General features: G+C 37.3%; 1 protein-coding gene across 1 annotated transcript in view; it reads right to left on the bottom strand.

The window, feature by feature from the left end:
• The window catches only part of HSD17B4 (hydroxysteroid 17-beta dehydrogenase 4), a 67,045-nt gene extending 48,179 nt beyond the window's left edge, over positions 1-18,866 (bottom strand). Inside the window, exons 1-11 of the mRNA XM_026865581.1 lie at positions 18,735-18,866; positions 15,648-15,701; positions 12,481-12,588; positions 11,900-11,959; positions 10,867-10,888; positions 10,688-10,734; positions 9,858-9,942; positions 7,957-8,144; positions 5,539-5,630; positions 4,857-4,881; positions 3,142-3,270 (exon numbers count right to left, since the gene is read on the bottom strand). Of these exons, the coding sequence (XP_026721382.1) occupies positions 3,142-3,270; positions 4,857-4,881; positions 5,539-5,630; positions 7,957-8,144; positions 9,858-9,942; positions 10,688-10,734; positions 10,867-10,888; positions 11,900-11,959; positions 12,481-12,588; positions 15,648-15,701; positions 18,735-18,792 (868 nt within the window). The 5' untranslated portion in view covers positions 18,793-18,866. The remainder of the gene's footprint in view (positions 1-3,141; positions 3,271-4,856; positions 4,882-5,538; positions 5,631-7,956; positions 8,145-9,857; positions 9,943-10,687; positions 10,735-10,866; positions 10,889-11,899; positions 11,960-12,480; positions 12,589-15,647; positions 15,702-18,734) is intronic.
• Positions 18,867-18,885: the final 19 nt, after the last annotated feature.

The raw sequence follows: 18,885 nt of genomic DNA on the forward strand, positions 1-18,885 counted from the left end.
CCTGAGCAATTCTTTTCTAGTACTAGTTAAGCCAAGTCACACTATTCTGCAATTGCTAGTGCCTAAGGGCATACAGGGAGCCAGTACAGTGATTCACTAAAGTACACTAAAAGTTGATTCTGTGTCCTAACCTTAAGGCTCTGATTATTCCTAACTTAATCTGCTTGCAAGATTTCTGGCTTGTTCTGAAGTGGTATGAAGTAAGCTAAAACTATTATTTCAGTTTAATCATTAGTAAGAAAATTACATCATCATGGAAATCAGGAAAAAATTCTAACACATAAGTCACTGCAGATTCACTGCTGCCTAGGAGGCAGTGACATTTTCATGTTATGTTAAACAGATGGTTACCTTTCATTTCTGACCAAGTTAATGTAGGAGAATACACACCACTAAAGCAACATATTCCACTTCTCTAGTTTCCTTAGGCCTAAATTCTCACATAGCTTCTTTAAAAAAAAGTTCATTCTCAGATATTTCTGTTGTTAAAAAAGACATCATATAGCAAATGCACAAGTAATTGTATCTTTCGCTAGTTAACAGTACTATACCTGAAACTGTGTGGGAGTACAGAGGAACTGCCAGAACTTCTCCAAGTAAATTACGGATTAAGACTGTACAATTTAGGGAATAACTACAGAGAACATTCAAAAACACCTGAGGCATTAAAAGAAAAGCTAAAAGGCAGGCATAGTCAGTTACACTGACTGTGTCAGATAGTTTTTTCGGGTAAGGGGAGGAGTTTGGGCAAAAGACTGTACTGCACAATCAGCAGCTACTTGTCTAGAAATAGGTAGGCTAACTACCAATAAAGATTGATTTACTGAGCACATTATCATGATTTTTGAGAAACTTCAATGAGTTCCTGAATTAACATCAACTGCCAAATCAAGTGACATTTATTTCCTATTAATTAAAATTGTACAAACCCTATAAAAGCATATTCTGGTACACAGGCAAGAGTTTTTTAGCTTTATTCAGTTTATGTGCCAAGAGAACAAGTTAAGATTACAAACTGAATAAGTCCTTTAAAAAAGTCAAAAAAAGAAAAAAAAAATCTTTTTACTTAAACTGGTTTTAAGAAAAATAACTCAGTGTTTTAATTTCTTAGAAGACCACCACTAAACATAAAGATGAGCCATTACTTCCATTTAGTCTTCAAGAGTTCAGCATCTCCAGCAGAACAACCCTGGCTAACTATGAACATGCTCTAGTTAAACATTAAGTGCTTTTCTAGGCAGGTTCTAAATGCATAGTCAGACATTAGATGTGAAAAATTTAATAAAGAAAATAAATAAAATACATTTACTAAATTTAAGAGAATTACTTCCTCCCATGCATGCAAAAAAAAGAGAATTCTAAGTTAAAAGTACATGTGTCCAAGTATTCACATGTAAAAAAAAAATCACCTTTAAAAAAAACCTCCACCAACCAACAGATAGCACACTTTTGTGTGATCTAGAACAAATAAAGTTAAACTGCTCTTATCAGTATGCCCAATTTATGAAACAAGATTAACATCTCCGATTATGGGATTTTCTACTGTATTACAAACAAATACTTTATCTAATTGATTTTTTTTTTTATAATGATACATAATGGTTAGTACACGATTGCTCTTCATAGCACCAAATTACTAAAATAAATGAAAACTTCTGGGAGCGTTTTAACTTCCAGATATTAGGTACTGTAGCCTACACTGCATGTAAGACTCATGCTAATGTATTATTTATGATTTCCTGACTGTAGAATTCTGCTATGTTGTACTGTAAGAACATTTACTTCAGAAGTTCAAAATCTTGTATTTTCTCCTGACAGCATCAAGAGGCAGATGTGGAATATCATATGCAATGCTGAAGCAACTTTCAAAAGAAATTCTCATCTACTACTTTTTTTTCTACTAGCAACCCATAAAAATAAGACAGTACATGTGAGAGGTTGGAGAACAGAACAGAAGCTATAAAGCTAGAATTCTGTTGTTACAAATACCATTCCATAGCAGGACAGAGAACATTTATAAACTGACATACACTTGGAAATGGGACATTCATAAGCAAAAAAAATCACTGAAAACAGTGAGTAAGGTAGAACAGAAGCTGGTTACATTCCTCTGCCAAGATCTGAGGGAAAGGACAAAGCATCTCCTATTCTGTTTTTGGTTTAGGCATCTAAAAACATATCCCCACAGTTTTAACAAAATGCCCGAATGAATATTGGGACCAACAGTTTAAACATCTACTGTGTATCTAAGTATCTTTGAAATTCAACTGTCATTGTGCATAAGGATGCCTCTTTGCCTCCTCCCCCAAACAAATGCTGGCATTTCTTAATTTGACAAATACTCAATCCTTGACCTTAGTAACAACATGTATAATAACAAAACAATCATAAGTGATACTAAACCCATGTAATGCACACTAACAAACTAAAGGTAACATCTTGAGAAATCCTAGAAAGCAGTCAGAAAAATTAGTCTATACGGTTCATTTATGAACTATGACAAATACAGATCTAAATAAAGAGAGAAACAGAACAACAAAGAGAAAGTTTGGAAGATGAAAGAGAAACAAGTACGGCAACAGGAAAGATCAGAGTAATTCTGACTACCAAAAAAAAACCCAACCACCAAACAAATGAGGGGAATGATCAAACAAAGTAAGCAAAGCATCGGAAGAGAGAGTCATCCTGGTCACCAGCCAAGGGGCTGATTGTTACCCAGGAACACAAGGCAATACAGAACTTCTCTGCTGTGTTATACCAAGAGACAGCTTTTGTGGTATGGAAATATCCACAAAAAAATATGATTACAGAGCTGAAAATAAAATACAATCTCTCTATCATATTTCTACTAGCTCTGTGTAGGTGCAATCAAATAAAACACTACCATTAGTCTGGCTGTAATACATAAAATAACAGTGATGTTGCTTCCCTAGAAACTCTTAAAACCTGTCTTGTTCTACAGGTAAGAACACAAATTTCCTTAAAAAGATCTGACCGTACTGAAAGAGTAGATGATTACATGCTTACAAAAGAATTCACTGGTTCTGTAGAATTCTGAAGTAAGGCTTCAGCAGATGTCTGACAAGAAAGCATTTTCTAAGATTTACTTGCCCAAACTACATACATCAAAGTCCCCTTTACCTTGAATACTTCTGGGTTTGCTGGCATTATCAAAGTCACAGACCTTCTCCCATTTATCTCTCACTGCTTCAGGTGTCATTGGCTGATTCCTTTCTCTGACAATAGCACCCAAGGATCGCTCCCAGCGCACTAACAGGAAACATGAGCCAGAGAGTTCAAGTAACAAAGGAACTTTTAATTTCTTTAGACCAATTTCATCTAGTTTGTTACTTTCAAAATGATACAATATTATAAGTACTCCAATTTAACTCAACAGTATAACTTCAGGCTCACTGCTTTTAACTAACAGGGAATATGACTGGTTTTAAATTTCACTAAAGCCACAACAGACTCAATGTTCTTTGAAAATATTACATCTGTTTTAGGACTCTGTCTAGTGACAAGCTGTAGCTAGTATGTATCTACAGACATTCTCATCTGATATGATTTTGGCTACAAATGCTCAGGATCTTCTGAAAGCCTTGGAAAGCTAAGGGAAATGTGAAAACCACTTGTTAATGATCTATGAAAGAATATTAATACCAGTAACCAGTATCTCAAAATGGTCCCTGAAGTTGTATTTCAATACTGAAACTGAAGAGAAACTGGTAAATTTCTCTTAGATCTGGAAGGATACAGACTTCCTGGATTGCAACTAATCCTTAAACCTGTCATGTTGGTTTTGCTCTTAACTAGCAATAGACAATGAATAAGGCCATACTGGTACCTCACGACAACCTGGTTTCATTTTAAAGACTTCAACAGTAGCCATTATAATGTTGAAAAATGGTATTTCCTTTTGACCACAGAGAAGTCACAGATTTTCAGCTGTATTAAAACTCAACTCGTGGAGAGCAGCAAGAGGTTTTACACTGCTGCCCCAATTTGTTTCATCTGTTTAATACAGCACCTAGGAAATGTTATTCCAGTGCTACCAGAACACTGACAGCTAGTTAAGAATGTACTAAATCTTTATCAAGTCAGGAAAAAAAAAATATTTTGAAGAAGGGAGAACCACTTCTTGAATTAATGGCCCTACTACTATTACTAATGTGATATTCACATAGGCTGAAAAGTCCTTGTACAGTTCAGGAAAGTAATGCTGGTAGTAGGTTCAACATATTTAGGAAAATAATGGAGACAATTCATACACTGGATTAAGTTTTCCATTTTGTAAACCCTCAGTATTGTCTGTGAGTTTTATTTATGTTCATATTTAAGCTAGTTACTGGAGTCACTCAAGGAAAATACTTAGGCAGCATAGATACTGGTTAAGAAGGCTAACTGCGTCAACTTGTTAATGCATATCAGTAGTATTTTTATAAAAGTATAAATAAGGGTGGAAAGCAACTAAAAAGCAGCCTGTTTACCAGCATGTGCCACTTTTATACCATGAAAAATCCAAGTTATTCAGAAAAGGCATCAATGTATACTAGTACCATAAAAGGAGATTCTTCTTGACTTCAATTATACCCATGGGATCCAAGGGTAAGGTTACTTAGGCAGATTTTAATTTACTATCAATCAGCTCAAAAGTGTAACAAATCACATTTCTTCCATGTGTAGTGAAACTTGTGACTTTTACTTAAAATAAGCAGTCTCTCCGAAACCTAAGCTTTTGCTAATCTCTCCCTAAATAAAAATGTCTTGAGCAGAGGTTAACTGCAAAGATGATTTGCACACTTTGTCAATTCAACAAACAAAACAAAATTAATATTGCAACACTAAGTACTTACATTTTCCAATCCATCCAGCTCCCACCTGCCAAGTAAAAAGGAAATCAGCTTACCACAGGTTACAAAGCAAAGTTTTGTTAATGCAGGGGAACAAAACTATACTTCAGCACAAACTCAACATCATAAAATTTCTGAAATACTGCTGATTGTATTCAGCAGTTTAGTTAAGCACTGGAATGCAAGCAACAAACTCCTAAAACAAGATTAACAGCTTCCATCCAATTTATGAGCTAGTAGTTTGATGATGACACCTATAATGTATTCTGTAACTAAGTAATTCATCCTTCCTGGAAGTTGCTTTCTGTGTCTGGATGATTTAGAAAAAAAAAAAACCTTTTGAAGTAGTTGCTTTGGAACCTTTTCAAACTGAGAAGGGTTTGAAGAATTCAAACAATTACTGAACAATTCTTACTGAAGAACAGTAAGAATTGTAACAATCGAATCAGTAGTATTTTGAACAAATAGCAGAATTTGACAAGATTGTTACTGCCTGATGTACTTGTCATATACAGCACAAGAGGGTCAGTATTTCTTCTGTCTATTCTTAGTATGTAGTATATCACGTAACAATTCAGTTTCAGCAAAAAGGTTAAGATTGGACAGGCTAAAGCAAATTATAGATTTCAGGGGAAGGGCAAAGAAAAGGAAAGAGTGGCAAGAAAGGGAATATAAAAAAAATTACCTCAAACAGGCTGCCATTCTCTGCACAGCTCTCATGGCAAAGCCAAAGAACTAAGGGAGCAACATACTCTGGTTTGAAAGCATCGACCAGATCTAGAGCAAACAGGAGGTAGGGAATCATAAACCAGAAACACTTGTATGATTTCACCAAATTATTCTTACTCTAACACTTTCTGATGAACAGCAGTGCCAGGGAGAATTTAATCAACAGTGTTCTGCCATAAAAAGAAATTAAATGAAACATTTGAAGATCCATTAAATAGAAACAACTCATGAGATGCACATATGCCTCCAAACCCAATGACATCTAACTAATTCTATCTAACAAGCAGTCTGAACTAAGGACAAGCCACCTAGACATAATCCTGACTGAGGTGTATCTGAGAAATCTCACTTTTAACTTGCTAGCTAGAAATAAAGAGAAAACAATATGAAAAGAACTGCAGCTGCTGAATATTTGAGAAACATCCCATTTGCAAATGCTGATATTCCCAAATGAGATATCAAGAATTATCAGCTCTGCTAAATTTATACATTAGTTGTATTCTGGGATTTTCATTTATCATCTGGCACAAGAGAAAACTATCTGAAAATGGAGATATTGTCATGGAGCAGAGTGTGGTTGTCCAGCACATATATTTTATCCACTGTCTGAAAAAAAAACCCAAACGCCAACTTTGTTTAATTTCCTTTTCCAGTTTTTAGAATTTCTTTCAACAGCAATAGATATATAGCTGTTCCTCAGCTAAAGGTCAGCAAGCATTTTCAAATACACCGTGACAGATGAAGAGCTGGGAAAGTTTAGTATTACAGGTAACTCCTTAATAGCCAAGCTGAAGTAAAAGAAGTCAATTTTTTTCAAGTTCCACAAGTGTAAAAGGAAACTGAACTCCATTTAATATGACATATTGTAAGTGCATAACAAAAACCTTAGCCTTTTCTAAAGTATTTCACTTTATGCCACACACCATTTAGTATCAAAAATTAGCATGAGACTGTTCTCACTAATTATATTAATCTACTATTTAATGAATTAAGATACAGGTGGTAGAAGTTTAAAAAACACAGAAAAGATGCGAACTACAGTTAGAGTTCTAGCAAGAACAGTAAGTGGGCCAAGCTGAACACACATAACTATGGCAATGAATGCTAAACCCTGCACACATCTAAAGATGAACAGGAAAGTACTAAGATAACAAGGATAATTTGATAACACATGAAGATGTTTTTAAAGTTCTGATGTCCAAACCTTTTAAGAGTATTTGAAAAACTGGACAGGGAGGGAGGAAGCAAGGTAAGAAATAAATGATCAGAACTGTAACTATCTTACAGAGAGAACAAAGGATCTCACTCTTCTTAAAACGACTAAGAAAGAAAATTAGGAGGTGGTTTTATGCCTCTGTGTAAATATCTTCAGGAAATTCCAACTACTGAGCTTCACTTTGTGCTTCAGGAACTCAGGGCTGCAAGCTTAACATATTTGACTCTTCTGTAAATAAGTGCAATAAATCCCTGGAACCTACAACATACAGAGGTGGTAGACTTCCTTATCACTTGGATTATTTAGACCTAAACCAGAATACTTACATAGAATTTAACAGTCAAACAGAATCATGCATTCAATCCATGCATGACTGTATAAAATATATTAATCTTCAATATCTTGTATATCAGTCTGAAAAATATAGTTATTCTCCTGGTTTTGAAATCTGCCTATCACTAGGGAAAAGAAGGGTAGGAGGGAAATGAAATAGAATGATTCTAGAAGACTGAGAGCAATATGCTTTTACAGGCTTTTTTTCCACAATTCTGTTTCTTCCAGTAATTTGCCAAAGTAGTTAGTCACTCTATTTATCCTAAATTTATACTTTATACACTGCTGTCTCCTACAATGTCCTTTATACTGACTTTCCAATGCAGTGTTCTGTTAAAACCTGTTCAAGCTTTCAAAGATTAGTAACTGTGTAATAATGAAAAATGTAATATATTAGGCAACTCAGTTCATTATCATCATCTGCTGAACATGCAACAAAGTACACACAACATGTTGCGCAAAAAAGGTATTTTGCAATTAGACAATATTATAACAAGTGCACACACCTTATGCACATATCTGATTCCACAACCGATGAAGCAAACAAGACTTTCCACTACCCTAGGAGAATCTTGAAAGAGACTGTAATTAAAGCATCTTGCCACATGAAATTGCTTTTGAGAATTACAAAAATTGCTTATCTTGTGGCAGAAAGTAATTCCTTACAATAGACAAAGGAAGTTGACAAGAGACAAAAAGACAGTAGGAATAACGAATTAGCAGTGCATGAAGTGTAAAAGATTTACATTTTCTAAGAGATAAGAAAGTTAGCTGTGCTTCAATTCACTGAAAAATATCAGTACACGTAGACCTTAAATGATTCACCTTGTGGCATGACAGTCTGGGTTAGTCTAGATCCAGCAGTAGGAGCAATTGTATTGCAGTGGATGTTATACTTCCGGCCTTCAATTGCAATTGTGTTTGAAAGACCCAAAAGGCCAAGTTTTGCAGCACTGTAGTTTGCCTGACCAAAGTTTCCATATATTCCAGCAGCTGAGGAAGTCATAATTATTCTTAGGAAAGAAAAAAAAAAAGTTCAGTGATTTCAAGTTGTTTAAATCTACACAGCAGCATTTTCTAGCTTTGGCATTATATTCCCCATTTTCCACAAAAAAACAGTGTGCAAACAAGAAAACATTATTTGTTGGTTTTGCTAAGAAAAAGATGTCTATTTTATGTTTGACTGATAGCAAACATCTGACAAATCCTGAAGCACTGTCATAGTAGCAGGAAACTGACAAATTCATGAGACTTTTTGAGTTATACTACAAAACTAGAGCAGACATTCTGTGACAACAGAATATGATATAGAGATAAGTATCTTCTCTCCATGTTCCAAGAGCACTTCGAGTGGCATTATTCTTATAACTAATAAATGGCTTCAGCGGTCAGAATAAAATTATTTTATTGAAAATTACTTCACCTCAGTATCTGATATGTGAAGGTGCCTTCTTACCGAGTTCTCATTCAAAGAATCCTAATGTGCGTTAAACACATGGAGGAAGAAGTTAGTGAAGTCTTGCCCTTTGCTGTCCCCTAACATTATTGCTGTGGAGATGACTGAACTGCTCACAAGAAAGCTCTAAAACCACTGCAGTTCATCATTGGTTTGAGGTAAGAGAACATCATGCTGCATGTCTTCTCATAAACTGAAATTCAAAGGAAAAGGGTCTACACCTTCACTTTAAAAGAAGCCTTATCACAATCTGTTTCAATCTACTGTAAACACACTGCATAGCTGGGATCAAAACCTGTTTCATTTTTATTACTGTCTCACTGACAATAATCCAATGCTTTTAATCTAAATAAAGAGATGTGTTACAAGTATTGACTCAATACGATCAAGATTAAAAAAAGCTACAAAATCTGTACAAAGCAGGTATTTTGCAGATGGCACACATCTATACGTATACTGCAGAAACACTCACTACCTCTGTTATCTGAGCAAATACAGAAATGGAGAAATTTTCCTAAATGGATTAAACTCCTGGACTTTAGCCATCTATTCTGCTTACTGATCTCTTCCCTTATCCTTACAGTGCATCTCCCTGGATGATAACGAATGTCAGTTTGATCACAGAATGACAAAGAAGCTAATACAGGTTTCAACACATGGGTATGGTTGTTAAGATTAATATAATTATGTCAGTGTCTTGTTAAGAGCAACAAAAATGAAAAAACTTAAAAGGTCTGAATTCACTGTACTCCTTCTATACATCCTTTTAGTATGTATCAACAGTAATACATACTAAAATAGACTAAGAACACTCCCACAATGTCTAAGACAATTATGTTTGTCCAAAGGAGGAAAAAACACAAAACAACCAAAAACGCAGCCCTGAACAAAAAAAAACAAGACCCACAAGCAGAACTGCATGTACCTGTCATTTGAGTAAGAAGGAGCAGGAGAAGAATCCCTCAGACTTGAAGCAACATAAAAGTAACAAGCATTTCTAACCAGTCCTCATGAAAATAAATGCTATTTCTATAACCCTACAGCTCCTGTTCTAGCATATTTGCATCTACTAGTAAAAAACCTTTCAACATTTGTCTGAGGAGGCAGAGACGGGTGTAGAACTAAAGGAATAGGGGCTTACACATTCGGACTGATTTCATTACATCCCAGTGACAGTGAAAGACAAGGATGCAAACCTCCTCCTTCACTGTCAGGGCATGCAGCAGTCTGTTATACTGTACTGAAAAAGCAAAAAAGAAGAAATTTTTACCTGCCAAATTTCTGATTTTTCATATGATTCCATGCAGCTCGAGTGACCAGGAATGATCCCCTCAAATGAATTCTATGAATCACATCTAGGAACAAATTATGTCAGCTTAATAATTCCAGGATTTCATCTCTCAACTTGAAATACACCATTTGTTTCTTCTTCATGACAAAAACTGCACCTCTTCACACTCTCAAACTTTTACTAAAAAGTGGTGGGCTTTTTTTCTTTTCTTTTTTACAGATCATTTTGAAGTGCTTGCCTGAACATACACTGATCACCTTTTCTGCCTATTGGAACAGGTTCTCCTGTATAGAGCTCACAAACAGTCAAAATTCCTGCACTTAAGCACAGTCAAACAAGGACTAGAGAAGCTAGACCATCTTTGCAAAAGTTGCCTCAACTAGCTTATCCCCACATATCACCTCAGTGAAGCTTCCCCCTCTTCTTCTGTCCCTTGGCACATCAGCTTTCCTTCCCTGTTGTTAGTTCTGGGTCTTTGAAGACTGTTTAGTATTCAGCAAGTCAGTGCTGGCTCTCACAAAAATTACTGTATGTGTTTCACATCGCTATTTTGTATTCCACTCAGCAACTAGAAGAAGCAGTTGGAACTTTCCCTTTGGAACTACATACACCTACTATGCATTGCAGCACAGATCTGGTTTGTAAACCAAACACAAGCAGCTTAGTGGTAAGCTTTCAGGGAAAAAGATAATTCTCTCATCTGGCAGGGCCAACCGCCTTCCCTGCCTTCTCTTCTCCCTTGTAGCAATGGGAGGGATGTACCTTTCACCTTTCACACATGAAGTACATTTTAAAGTTTATTAACTCACCCCAATCTTCATCACTTATCCGAACAAATGAACGGTCTCGTAGGATTCTAAAATGATTCATTAGGAGAACAAATATAAACAGAAAAAAATAGATAAAAAGGTGTTTAAACAAAAGTGACAACCCACCATCAAACCCACAACCCACAAACAAATGGGAAAAAACCTTCAGGTTTACTCACCCAGCATTGTTTATAACAATGTCTGGAAAAAAAAAAAAATAAGAAATTAAGTGTATAAGTGAATACACTGATAAAATACAAGCTTGTTTCTATTTTTCTCCAACTTCTAAAAATATATTAAACAAGAACACTGCACACATACATCATATTATTATTTTGTAGCTCCTTGCCCAGAACAGTGGAATGCTACCTATGGACAATAATTAAGACAAAATACTTCAGGACAGGAAAGTCTTGACATGCCAACGTAACAAAGCCTGACAGGGGGGTATAGCTGAGAAGTCCTGGCTACCTAGGAACACAATACCTGCAGGATGCAGCCATCCTGCAGAGTTTTGCACCTTCCTTTGACTTCCAGAAAGCTCCCGATTATGCAGTCTGTGTCACCATCTTTGTTGCACTAGCCCAGATGATAACTAGAAGAGCCACAGAGCAACTAAAGCAACCTGGATCATAACAATTTTTTGTCAGATATTTAATTTGGTTCCTGTTGGGTTTGACCATATGTATTTTTAGCCATTTAACCCTGAGTTAAAAATCACATAAACTTCACAATTAAGCAGTGGCAATCATAAAGAGAAACATTACTTGTTAGATAAAATACCTCAAGGTTTGTTTGTTTGTTTGTTTTTAATTTGTCTTAAAGTATTTTGATCTTCACATAGGCAAAGAGCTTCCAAAACATGACAGGGCATCTCTTGACTTTTCACCAACATTATTTATCTTGGTTTTATGTGTCTAGTTTAATAATGAATTCTGTGCTTTGAGATAGAAATTGTTAACCATTACTGAAGTACCAAAATTCTAAAGGGCAGGAAAACAAGAAACATATATTGAGCGTTAAAGTACTAAAAAGTACCAAAAAGACAGATTTAAAGTGGAAAGCCCCTGATTTAGGTTTCACTGACTAAGGGCATCAAGGGTTTGGCAAGTTCTAGTGTTTTCACACTGTACTTCATATACTCATCAACTGCACTGTTTATAATGGCTCTGAACTTGTAAACAAGTTACAGCAAGAATTATACAACTGTACCTATCCTCCCAAAAGCCTCGAGTGCTGTCTTCACTAGCTTTTCACCATCTTCCACTGAATCTGTAAGAAAATAGTATACATTTTTGAGTAAAATTAACAGAATACACTGCACTTCCAAGACATTAACAACTCATTCCATGACCTAATAAAAATACACTGTGTACAACCCCAATATAAATTCTAATTCAGCCACTACTTGCATGTGGCCTAAAGCACATCCCACACAGCAAATCTAAACGGCATGTTTGCCACTGCAAGAAAAAAAAGAAGCAAAACAAGTAGGAATCATCCATTTCCATTTTGCCTCTGAGAACTGCAGATGGACAGTTTCTTAGTATTTCAATGTTAAGAAAGCATATGAAAGAACAGAGCATTACTAGACTAGTATTAATTTTAAAAGCAATTTATGCACTTGCTTTTAATGTCTCTGTCTCCATATTTCACATCACATTATATCTATTTAATTTATATGGTATTGACAAACTGGCAGCTGTGCTTTCTTAAGCAGTGTCAACTTCTCATTTAACAGGTCCACTGTTCCTACAGATAAAGCATTACAGTAGTCTGGAAAAATAACATACCATAATTGGGTACTGCTTTCCCTCCTTTTGCTCTAATTTCATTGACAACTTTGTCAGCAGCTGAGGAGCTCTTGCCAATTCCCTTGAAATCAACTCCGAGATCATTCACTGCATATCATAAAGAAATGAATTTTTCATTGTTAATACTTAGATTTCATATGCTGGAAGTTATAGGGAGTATTAATAAAACCTGTTGCATCTGGATCCTACTGAGAATCTTAGATGATTAGAGAATGGTAAGTCACAATTATTTTTAAAAAGTAGTATAACATACAGTATCATTTTTAAATAACATGGGAAACAGAACTTTTTGTTTTCTCCTCCACCATGCGTTCAACTTGCTTGCCCTGCCCAGTCTTCCTCTGTGTTACTGTAGTTCAGAGATTAAGATCAAGACTACATACCAATCACGGGTGATTAATTCTGGCCTCCTGTCAAACTGCTACAGCTACTGCATGAACCTAAACAACACTGAGAAGACTTTGTTCCTGTTTAAGAGAGTAGCTAAAATGTTACTAGTAAACTTCACTATAGAACAAATCAAGCGGTCTGAACAAAGGGAGAAAAGCCTCCTCTGGAGCTTCACACTCTGTTCCTGTGGGATAAGAGGGCCATCTGACACAGAGCACTGCTTTGTTACCAGGCTGCATTCTGTACTGGGGCACGCATCGTTAATGGCAGCTGCACTGTATCATCACCACAGTTCGCTGCACTGCTGCATTTGCGCACCCCCCAGTTTCACTGAATTCATCATGGGAACAAAACCACCCCAAAAAATATCCATACACACATTATACTTGCACAAAGAATTTTTAAAAATTGTATGTTTAAATGGGTGCAAAATGAAATTGTAAGGAAAACAAGAATTGATTTATATGTGACATTAGTATTTTGCTGAACAGTCTTTTGCTATGGAACTCCAGCTCTGTGCCTTTTAACTTTCTAAAGTCTTCAAGAAGCTATTCATAGTGAAATACAGAAAATATGCAATATATTCTTGCTGCTCCTGATGATAAACAACTCTAAGTAATATCATCACAAAAGGAAATAAACCCTTTTTGTGATAAAGCCTTTTTTTTTTTTTTTTTTTTTTTTTTTTTTTAAACTATCCATGTAAAGAGGAGCATAGCTTGCAGGACACATGACAAAATTGTTCTCTATTACTCAGACAAGAAAGTCTCAATGGGAATCCTGTATTAACTTCGTGTGCAGTATTCAAGAGAAATGCAGAAGCACTGCAGAAAACCCATATGAATAAATGAAAATGCCAAAGCTCAGAAGTGAGCTATGTGAAGAATAGGGGGAAAACAAAAAACAACAAACCAAACCAAAACCAAGAACCACCTAACCTGAAGCAGGAAGAATTAAGTCAGAACATGATGGTATGTTCAAGTACATTAACAGACTAATGAAAAAAAGAAAGGAGACAAAGTCTCCAAGCTAAATAGAGCAATACCTAACTGTTTAAACATGAAGCTAGCATAATTCAGGTGAGGCACTGGGTAAAGTTTCCAAGTGTAGTGAAACACTAGAAGAGGTAACATGGGCAAACTGCTCATCTGCAACATCCAAGGTCTTAAACACAATGCTAAAGAAAAGCAAATCAGAAACAGCACTAGGATTTCTAGTCTGTTCTGGAAAAGAGTGGACAATTTTGAGGTAGAACATTTCTACAGAAACATTTGAAGAGTCAGGTTGACATAGCACTGAGGGATATGGTGTAGTTGGGCACTGTCAGTGTGAGGTTAATGGTTGGACTAGATGATCTTCAAGGTCTTTCCCAAGCTAGATGATTCTGTGATTCAGTTAGTCTTGGTAAGACATTACAACTGTCTGCCAAAGACATGCTTATATAGTTTATCCTTCACTTCAATAGTAATTTGTTGACAAAAACTTAATTATATTTGGGAAAATTTCCAGAGGCAGCGAAGTACCTTTGTCTGAGTACAAGCACTAACAGTGTTGAAACAAAGATGAACGTGCAAGACAGAAAAGAGCTATTCTAGGCTCTGAAAATGATAAAGTAACTTACCACGAGTGGGAAGAGAGCAACTTAAAAAACAAAACAACAGATAAATAACATTATTTTAAACTCAAGTTTTACATCATATTTTCCCATTGAAAATAACCAGTAGAAAGGAGCCAGACTGTGGCAGCTGTCACAGAGCACAATTATCACCTGAACCAGAGAGAATTCCTCTAAGGCTATGACTGCATTATCAGCAAGTGGTGCAGAGCAGCAGAAGCCAATCTGTAGAGTGAAAAAGTCGATGCTAAGGAACTGACATCTATAGTACATGTTTTTTAAAAAACAAACCAGCTCACTTATTGCTGTAGCCTGGTGCCACATACCAAACACTGATATGGAACAATTTAGCTGCCCTGCAAAAATTGCATATTCCAGTTTGGTTTACAAAGGAAATCCACTCATGAACTTCAATACCATCCCACAATACAAACAGAAATACAAATATATACAAATCAGGAGAGATGACTCAAAAGATAGAGTCTAAATTAATACAGCAACATGTACGAGCCTTCAGGTAAACTGAAAAGCAAAAAATAGTTGAGTTTGGACTTAATATAGGTTGCAATACAAAACCAAAGCATTTCCTTCCTCTTGCTTTCAACTTTTTCTGATGAGAAGCATGAAACAGACAAAACACAAAAGGACGTAGCAGGCAGCCTTTGGGTGATAAGAAATGGGAGATTTCCACTTGGGTCACACTGGTCAGCACATTCTGTGTTTTCTGGGGGCTACTGATACTGCATTACATTCCAGTAATAACATCTTTCCTGGGAGGAGGTACTGGAAGATAACATATTCACATTTTCAAACTGTCATACTAAAAGTTTCTGAACAGTACACACCTAAGAGCACATTCTCTGGCCATAGCTCACAGTAGAAATTAGTATGGATGGATGGAAGTCAAGCCTGGGAAATTATCTGATTCAAATTGGCTTTCCAGCAAAGATAAGCTCTTGGACAACCTTGGGCACTTTGTTTCATAAGAAAATAAAGCTTAGAAGCAAAATCTAAATAGCAAAAGATAAGACAGAAAACCATTAAACAACAAAGGTTACTGTCTAAAAGGGCATGGACTGTTGAATGCAAGCAATGTGAAAAGGCAAAGGTTATTGTCTGGATAAGTTAACATAAAACTTACCAACGACCGAAGCTCCTCTTTCAGCAAAAGCCAGAGCATATGCTCTGCCCAAACCTAGTTTAAAAAAAATAAAATAAAAAAAAAAGTCAATTTGTCTCCTGGATCACATTTCAGAGAAAAAGCTACACAAAAATGAACTGCATGAATAAAAATGCACCAAATCAACCAATGCAAACATCTTGAAGGTTCAAAGTCTATAACTATTTCGCCAGGAGTTAAGTTTCACACAAGTACATAACATAAAAGTAAGCACATACAGATAAATAGTAGACAAAACCTCCAGTCAAGAGAAAAAAAAAAAACAACCTATGCTTACTCTTTGTTACTGCACTCAACAGAACCATCAGGGAAAGCTGTCAGCTGCCTAGTTTGTGCCTGTGATGGAAAAGTATGTTTGTAAGGCAGAAAGTCTAATATCTTGTAGCCTTGTAGAAGGAGGGGATGTTTCAAGTTAATTAATTACATTCTAAGTGAATAACATACTTCCCTGGTTAAAGTCAGTCTTTAAGATTTCAAGAAGATACTGAGCAAAATTAAACTGTGACTGAAGATGTACTGACAAAAGCCCTCCAATTATTTGGATACCAAGGATCACTTAATATCACAGTTAACCATATGAATCCATAGTTCACCTACCATAACAGAAGACTCTCATTTTTTCCTCACATACAAAAGCAAGACTCTCACACCTTTACTCTGGCTTAAATTCCAGGTCTGTTATAGATTACTTTTTTGTCACAACAAATGATTTACAGAAATATTATCCACTGTACCAGTCAAAAGTTACAGAAATCAATGATAATGATCCTTTTTTTATTCAAAAAAACCCTGAGATTTGAATGACCAGAAGATGGTCAGAAAAATGTTTCTGAGAGCAAGAGTATCTCTTTGCTCCTCACCAAAACATTCAAAGTTAGCTCTCAAAAGAAAAAATGGGGAGAAAAAAAAAATCAGAACTGTTTAGACTGTTTTGAAACGCACTAATCTAAACCCACTAAATAGGAATTTTCATTAAGATTCCTATGAGCCTCTGCAGTGGAAACTATCACATGTGAGGTGCACATACGTCCACCACCTGATGTAACCCAAAGCCAAGAAAATTTTTGTTTTGAAAAGCCACACAGTGAGAAGTGCACAAAACCCAGACCATGTTATATGTGCGAGTATTCTCAACTGGCAATCAAGGACTGAAGGCTTAAGAATCAAAACTAATCTTAAAAAAAAAAAATTAGCTTGACTTGCATAAACAACGACAGTGCTGCCTAACAGGCAGGAACAACACTTCACAAGGGATTTGCTCACAGAGAAAAGAAACTACTGTATTTTTGGATGCCTGTGTATGTGAAAACAGGTTTCATTTTAAAACAAACTAGTGAACCATATGTTTCAGACAAATCCCCAGCTCTGATCTGTTCACCGGCAACCAATTAAAAAATCAATGTTGACAAACAATGCTATTAGCAGTACAATCTGACTACAGTGCTGCCAACTAAACAAAGGCAAAAACCCAACTAATCTGAAGTTAATAGGGCTTCCCTTTATCTTTGCTTAATCAACCACTTACCAAAAAACTACTGTGAAATGAAACATTCAATGATAATTTTCTCATTTCACAAAACATTTTCAAGCAGCCTACTAGAAGCAGAAGGGTCACTGTACCAACACTTATAATAACCAATTTTTCCTCCATGCAGAACTTTTTAGAAGCTTTGTTATTACCAAAGTGTCTTTGTTTTGCTATTACCTAAAGTCTTAACCTGTTTTTCAGTAAGACTCATTTTTATATTGAGAAAAGAACGTAAGTACAGATCTGGTAAAGGCTGAGAAGCACCATACAGAGATCTGGCCTCAATTATTCTCAGGTTTGTCACCTTCAGCTGACGTGAGAGGACTGTTGAGCACTTTCCACAAAATCAAATACTCTTGGTCCTTCTCTGTAAAATATCACATAATCTATGCCCTCAGAATGACTCCTCTGGCTATGTGCAGCTGCACCAAAAAAAGAACAAAACGTCACTGTGGGAAGGCAGACACTTCTTAGAGGAGGGCAGAACAAGCTCCCTTAGAAGCTCATCACAACTACAAACTTTGCCCCTCTATTACCCATGCTCAAAGTTCTTATCTTCGCTGGAAGTACCAAAGTAGGAAAAGGTCAAAGCATCCATTCAGGAAAAGAAAGAAAAAAAAAAAAAAAAAGGAAAACAAACCAAAACCCAACCAATCGACACCACAGCAACAAATAAAAAACATTTCCTGGCAGAACCAAGCATTCCACTGCAGAACCAGCTCCCCTAGAGAGGCCAGGCCCGCAGCCCATTAACAGCACAGGCCAGCCCTGCTGTTTAAGAAAATCTCTCCGCACCCCTCCTTCATGTCTCTGCTGCCCTCTCGCCTTCAGACTGCCTTCCCGGAGGAGGTCTGGGAAGGCAGCAGCTGAGAGGCTGTTTTCTGCAGCAGCTCTGGCCATATTAAACCCCAGCTGAAACAGCACTGTTTCAGACCACACACATTACAAGCATCAATCACTAGATCCAAGGCGAAACTGGAAGGAACTAGGATACCAAAACCGTACGTGGAGCAGCACATCCATTACTAACTGAAGTAGTTAGTCATCCTGTGTATTTAAAGAACGGCAACCTCGCATTTGGAGGCAGTACTAACATGCTAGCTATCAGCAGTACTGTGGCTTAGATCAAACTGCAGTAGCTGCAAAGCACAGCAGGGAAGACGGCGGTAACCCCTGTACAGCCTTGGCACTGTCACGGAGGCCCCGACGGGCGATGGCCGGCACCTGACAGGGCCGCCCTGGAGCCCGGCCTCCCCCACAGGCGCCGCGCCTTCTTCCCGCCGCCACACCTCTCTCTTCTGAAGGGAAAAAGTACATTTTTAACGAGTGGAGCCCTCACAGGCGTCCCCGGCTGCCACTGGAGAAGAGGGAGACACCTGTCAGAGCCGCGGGCAGCGGCAGCTACAGGGAGTCCGTCTCGCCCGGCCTCCCGCGGGAAGCCTCATCACGGACCCATCCGCCTCCTGAAGGGGACGAAACTCCCGCCACACCGCACCCTGGGACGGGACACCGCTGCTCACCTCCGCCGGCGCCGGTCACCAGCACCGCCCGCCCGTCAAACCTCAAATCCTCCGCCATGGCGCTCCGCGGCCCAGCGCTCAACTGCGCGGCGCGGCGGCCCGGCTGCCGCTAGACGGGCAGGGCGGCGGGGCGGAGCGGGGGCCGGCACCG

The sequence above is a fragment of the Athene cunicularia genome (genome assembly GCF_003259725.1).
Source record: "Athene cunicularia isolate RWA chromosome Z unlocalized genomic scaffold, athCun1 chrZ_part1, whole genome shotgun sequence".
In the NCBI taxonomy this organism is placed as follows: Eukaryota; Metazoa; Chordata; class Aves; order Strigiformes; family Strigidae; genus Athene; species Athene cunicularia.